This window comes from Monopterus albus, unplaced genomic scaffold (genome assembly GCF_001952655.1).
Source record: "Monopterus albus unplaced genomic scaffold, M_albus_1.0 scaffold25.1, whole genome shotgun sequence".
NCBI lineage: Eukaryota > Metazoa > Chordata > Actinopteri > Synbranchiformes > Synbranchidae > Monopterus > Monopterus albus.
In genome coordinates this window covers 2545310-2551728 of record NW_018127905.1, presented here as the reverse complement: position 1 = coordinate 2551728, position 6419 = coordinate 2545310, and the positions used below count along the sequence as shown (strand labels likewise).

Here is a 6419-nt window from a genome sequence, read left to right as displayed (position 1 = left end):
TTACAGTACACATAGAATCCATGTCCCCAGCCAGGTGGCCAAGCTTCAGCTGTGTTGTGGGGAGAATGGATGAGTCATCTGGGCAGGCGCTGGGCAATGATATGTGACATGGTCTGTCTCCCTGCAGCAGGAGCACCCCTCTCTGTGTCACTAAGCATTTCTTCCAGTTCACAGTGGTGGTGTTGTAGCATCTGGGCTGGTTGTCCTTGTCCTTGCTAGTCCCTCATGGTCCACCTACCGTACCTGGTGCCTCAGCCTGCTCAAGCTGCTCCACCTCAGCGAGGGCTGCTCTCAGGTTGGGTAGCAGGCAGATGTGGAGGTGCTTGTGGAGTCACTCCAGCCAGAGTTCCCAGACAAAAGCATGGAGAGAGAACTCTTCTGGGGTCAAGCTGTCAGTGGTTGGGTAAGCATATTACCCAAGTAGGAGAGAAGAGACAATAATATCTAGGTTATGGTATGGATATACGGGACTAAAGAATACATTATTTAAAATGTATTGTAAAACATGTTACTGGAAGATGTGATTTCTATGGGAAGGAAGAAACAGTTGAGCATGTTTTGTTGTACAGCACAAAATATGAGGTTGAGAGGAGGGAAATGATTCAGAATTTTGGAGATATAAAGGTGGTGTTCGATTTGTGTGACATTTTACAAAGAAGGTCTGGAGACATGTTTTTTGTTTCAGTGTTTAAGAAAAACGAAATTGATAGACTTTAAGAGGTAATTGATTATAATTGCCTTAAATGTTTAATTATTAGAATTATGAAAGACTAGTTAAGACTCCCGAACCACACTCCTATCCAGTTGGTGGCGGTGAAGCACCATTTTGTTGTTTGCCATCCGTCATAAGACTCAATGAAGAAGAAGAAGCAGCAGCAGAAGACGAGGAAGAAGAAGACGACGGCTGCTAATGAGTAGAAGAAGAAGAAGAAGAAGAAGAAGAAGAAGAAGACGACGACTGCTACTAATATGAGTAGAGGAAGACGACGACGACTGCTGCTAATATGAGTAGAAGAAGAAGAAGACGGCGACTGCTGCTAATATGAGTAGTGATATGATGGAGACACAGAGCAAAGTGGTCTCTGGTCGGTTTCTCACAGCTCCTCTGTCAGAGTCTCAGCAGGACTTCTGCGGGCAGCCGTACTCAGTGTCAGTCCTTAAAGTCGGATACTGTCTCCCTCAGACCGACGGGACGTTTAGAGCCAGCGGGACCATCACCCTCATAACTGGACACAGGACTATTCTGGTTGACACCGGAGGACCGTGGGATCGGGACTTACTCCTTATGTCACTGAAAGAGAAGGGCCTGGAACCGGGAGACATTAACTTGGTCGTGGGGACACATGGTCATTCAGACCACATCGGAAACCTTGGTCTGTTTCCAACAGCAGAGATGATTGTGGGATATGATGTCAGCGAAGGGGACACATACCGTCCTAACAAGCTGGCCGACGGACACGCTTACTCTATTGATGAGCACGTAAGTGTCTGTAATGTAAGATTTGTCACGTCACTCATTGTAGAAGCAAATGTACTGCGGTGTGATGGAACCTCACACACAGTTATCCCTCCTTGGATTTTCCCACCTTCTTCTCACACACCACCACACCACTGCTAGGTTTTTCTACCTCCTTGCTTCCTTTATGACAAAAAAAACCATTTCACTATGTATCAAAATTGATGGTTAAAGTTTGGCTTATGAGTCAAATGCTCATAGTAAAAAGTAAGACTGAGGTGTTTTCCATCAGGAAAAGCAAAGAGCGCGTGCCTTTTCAGAGCGACTGCAGTGACTCCTAGGTCTTGGAAAATAAGGACTACATATCTACACATGCTTCCTCATGCTTTAAATCATCCTAGTCATTCAGAAGTTACACGTAAGAGCTGCTGCTCTTTCACACAGTCTCCTAAGGAGGAAAGTTTATACACATGAAAAATGACAGAAGTACTTGTATGAAGAATGGAGAAAGAGAAGTTCCTCCAAAACTAGTACTTACAAACGGGAGTTCTGCACAGTTCTGATGTGGGCAAAGGGGTTGACATATGCTGTTTGACCTACATTATATATTCCTACATTTTTATGCTTCATTATATTGATGTATGCAAAGCTAGCCGTGTTGACTTTACTTATGTTTCCAGTATAGGTACAGTAGGTTGACAGTATCTGATATTCTATGAGGGATATTATTCATAAATGTTTGTTTATTTCCAATAGAAGTGCACTAATTACTTTCAGAATTTTTCAGCAAATAGTGTAACAACAACCGGTGTTCCAGTCCGAATCTTTGGAAAGGACAAAAGAAAAGAAAGAAAGGCGTCAGACTGTGTTGTGTTGTGCTGCTGCTCATGTATTGTCAGTTTCTACACACTCTCTTTTCTCCCACAGATATCTGTAGTTCCCAGTCCAGGCCACACAGGACAAGATGTCAGCGTGCTGGTGAAGGGAACTTCAGTGGGCACCGTGCTTGTTGCAGGGGACTTATTTGAATGCTACTCAGATGAGGACAGCTGGCGGAATCTGAGTATGAACACTGCAGTACAGGAGGTCAGTCGCCAGGACGCGCTCCGCACAGCTGATGTCATCATACCAGGACATGGACCTCCGTTTAGAGTTCTCAGGACCTAATGAACCAACTCTGGTGATCGGTTAATTAAGGGAGGGACTTTATTAGGTGGACTTTTACAGCTTAACTGGTGCTGTTTGCCATAGTGTCATCATAATGAGAGCTCAACTCTTTGTTTGCACACTAGGAGCAGCTACTCCTTAGTTAATAGCCAACCATCTGCCTACATAAGAAAAAACAACATTGTTATAAGATTTGTAACAAGTCCACAGTCCAGTTCAGATCTTGATTTTTGAGCCATGGTTTGGTTTTCCCATCTTCCAGACCCATGATATGAAACAGTGGATCTATGTATCATGGTTTTAGTCATGGTTATGCTCAAATTGTTAATTGTTATAACTGTAAAGTTATAACTGTTCACTTAGTGAGCCGTATTTTGGCATGACTCATGAAATGTACTCAACCTGCCTGGACTTGTGCCTACGTGCCAACAAGGAGTGAACCTTATTGCTCTGTAATGGGACTTTCTATGCTGAAATGCAAAATGTTTGTAAATGTCAAAGGAGAAATGCAAATTTTAAGAGCCCAAATGCGATGGTCTAATATTAAAGTTGATCTAGACACTGCAAGTGTTGTTGGATATTTTATCTTTTCAAACACACACATTCACTGCTATACCTGCCGATAGTAGTTTGAGTCATCGAGGGCAGACGTGCGCTCTCTCTCATGCTACAAATGCATATTATAATGCTGTGACGATAAGCATATGCTGTTAACAAATGTGTCCAGCAAGTAGCAAAAATGTTTATACTGAATGTATCAGTACAATGTTCACTGACAACCTATTTTGTTTTCCAGAAAAATATCTGATTTGCAGTGCTTACATTATTCACTAGTATTGACTGTAGCATTTTTATACTTTTAAAGGTTATGGTTATGCTTTGGCAGCACTTTGTTACAGCAAAATGTATTCTTGGGTTATAGGAAGTCCACAATGACACGAAGGCACAAAGGGATTCAAAGTGCTTTTGTTTTCTAACCCTAATCGCTGAGAGGACTCAGGATGGGAACCCTGGTATTATGATATCAAAGTCCTGCTGGGAATGGAGGCACAGGCCTTTGTGATTTGTGTAAATACTTATGTTATAGACATAAAAAATAGTAATAGAATTGATGAGTTTAAACATAAATACAAAGGTATGTGTCAATCAAGATATATGCAAGAACAGGCTCAATTATTAATTACATGGACAATTGTGGGTGTGGTGTATGAATGTTAACACTTTGTAATAATTCTTTAATATATTACTTGTGTGATGTAAAAATGTTAACACTGTTATAATCTTTTTTTAGTATAATACTTGTGTGGGTAGAAGTGAATCATTTACTGCTTGCAAACCAATGATGGTAAGATGATGTCATGGGGTAGGACTGGATAAGTCTGACTTCTTCCTACTCCATTCAAGCATGTACTAGGTATAAGCAAATTGATATTGGATTATGTGTAAGATTATGTGTGTTGTCATATCAACTGTTTTTACATGCTTGAAAGAATAAATCAAATCAATCAATCAATCTTGTATAGCACCAAGTCACAACAAAAGTCATCTCAGGGCACTTTACAAGGTAAGGTCTAAACCTTACTGTTATTAATATTATAGCAGAAAAACCCAATAAATCCCCCTTAAGCAGCACTTGGCGACAGTGGAAGAAACCTCTGACAGACCCCGGCTCTTGGTGGGCAACCTCCTGCCTTGACTGGTTCGGGTGAGTGGATAGAGGAGAGTGAAAAGAAAAGAAAAGCAACAAGGCACAACAAACAATCAAACACTGGGCAGGTTGATGTGGCCGATGACTGCTCATCAGAGACGTAAAGCTCCAGAGCCAGGGCAACCAGTAGAAAGGTAGAGGGAGAGAGAGAGAGAGAGAGGACACACAGTTAGTGATGTGTAATGGCGGCATATAGAGTCATGGAGAGGAGAGGAGAGGGGAGGGGAGGAGAGAAACCGAGCATCATGGGGCCCCCCAGCAGCCTAGGCCTATAGCAGCATAACTAAGGGAAGGCTCAGGGTCACCTGATCCAGACCTAACTATAAGCTTTATCAAAAAGGAAAGTCTATTGATATTAATATTTTTTAAATGTTGCCAAAAGGCTCCAAACAACTATAATGTTTTACAGGATCTGACATAAGGGAGAGTCAAGGGCCTATGCACAAGATCTCTGAATGTTCTTAACAAATATTAAGGTCTTGTGTTTCATTTGTGGATCACTTCTTAAAATGCACTTATTTGGGCATTTGGGTGTTTGACACTGGTACAAACTGAGGCATTTGTTTGCCTGTGTACTTTGTTTTTGTGATATTTTCTGTTTTGTTTTGTTTGTTTGTTTGTTGTTCTGGTTTATTCTTATCTTTTTGTTTTTATTTTACTGTGAAGGACCTGGGTTTTAAAAGGTGCTATATAAATACATTTTGCTTTGCTTGTGTTTTGTCATGAGAAAAATACAGTATGTCACTAAGTGCAGCGGTGTGTTTCCTTGTTGTGTTTTAATTGTTTTGAACAACAATAGAGGTCTATGGCACAGACAAATAAGGTAACCCAGTTCTGATTGACAGACAGTAACCATGAGTAGAGGCAACTCATTGTTGGGTTTAGTCTCTCTGAGTGCTGAAAATACTATTACAGTAGAAAACAATAATCACTTTTACTGGCGAAGTATGTTACACACACAAACAAGTTGTCTCCTGTACAGAACCGAGGCAGCCATCTGTGGCACCAACTCACACACACACACACAACGATGGTGACGCCGTCCCTGGAAGGTGCTGCTCTGACCATCAGGAGCAACCTAGGATTCACTGTCTTGCCCAGTGACTCTTTAAATTCCATCCCTGCTCTGTGCTTTGAAACCTCAGCCTCATGACTCTGTAATCACTGGTCAGATTGACAGTGGCTCTTATTGTATCAGTGGCTCAATGGACTTATTTGCCATGTTGCTATATTCTCGATTTTCATTACAGCTTACTTGTTTTCCCCTCACAATTGCTCTCCCATTTTTTCTTCTAATGTGCTAATTATGATAAAGTTCTACTTTATCATTTCAGTGCAATGCTGTAGTCATACCTAGTTTGCTGGTGTGTGTCACAGTGTGTGTCTATCACAGTGGTAGTACCAGGCGCAAAGAGGAAATGTTTATATAACACCACCATAAAGCACTGATGATAGCAGTGGCACCAATAAAACATCATGAAATTCAGCTGTGACATGGTTATATAATCAATTTTTATCTGCCATTTGGGGAAACACTGCATCTAGTGAACTTATCTACCAGTAACTTATGTAGAGACAAATGTACAAAATATCACTCAAAGAAACTTTGTAGATGTTCCTCTTTGTTGAATGAAAATTATGATCTTTTGTTTCCAGGTGTTGTAATATGGCTTTTGTATGAAAGGTTAACATGCTTTATTATTCACAGGACAGTTCCAGTTAAAGATATATATTCATCTTCTAGATCCATGATTAATTATTAATAGACATTCAATAAATGAATAACCAGCAGTAACGTTGGCACATGTTAGTTATTCCAAGTCTGTTAATTATTAATTTATTTACTTCTTTATTGTGTGTAAATGTTTATTCATGACCTTGGAAATAGTGTAATAAAAAACTCTTGATTTAAGGTCTATTTTCTTGTTTTTGAGAGCTTTTGATCTCCATTCATGGTTTTCATTGGTGTAGTTTGCGCACAATCATAATCATAATCATCTTTAATGATCAAGTATATTTCAACATACAAAGAATTTGACTCTGGTACAGAGGTTCTCAGTGTGTTTTTAGGCAACAGGGAAAGACAAA

General features: G+C 40.4%; 1 protein-coding gene across 2 annotated transcripts; it reads left to right on the top strand.

Moving 5' to 3' along the window:
* The first annotated feature begins 967 nt into the window (after window positions 1–967).
* On the top strand, window positions 968–3209 carry mblac1 (metallo-beta-lactamase domain containing 1). 2 transcript variants are annotated; one of them, XM_020594977.1, is made up of 3 exons: window positions 982–999; window positions 1032–1480; window positions 2384–3209. In XM_020594977.1, exons 2-3 carry the CDS (start codon window positions 1043–1045, stop codon window positions 2621–2623), a joined length of 678 nt encoding a protein of 225 aa, XP_020450633.1. In that variant the 5' UTR covers window positions 982–999; window positions 1032–1042; the 3' UTR covers window positions 2624–3209. The 2 variants fall into 2 exon arrangements, with proteins under 2 accessions (XP_020450632.1, XP_020450633.1); XM_020594976.1 differs by having other exon boundaries at window positions 968–1480.
* The last annotated feature ends 3210 nt before the right edge of the window (window positions 3210–6419 follow it).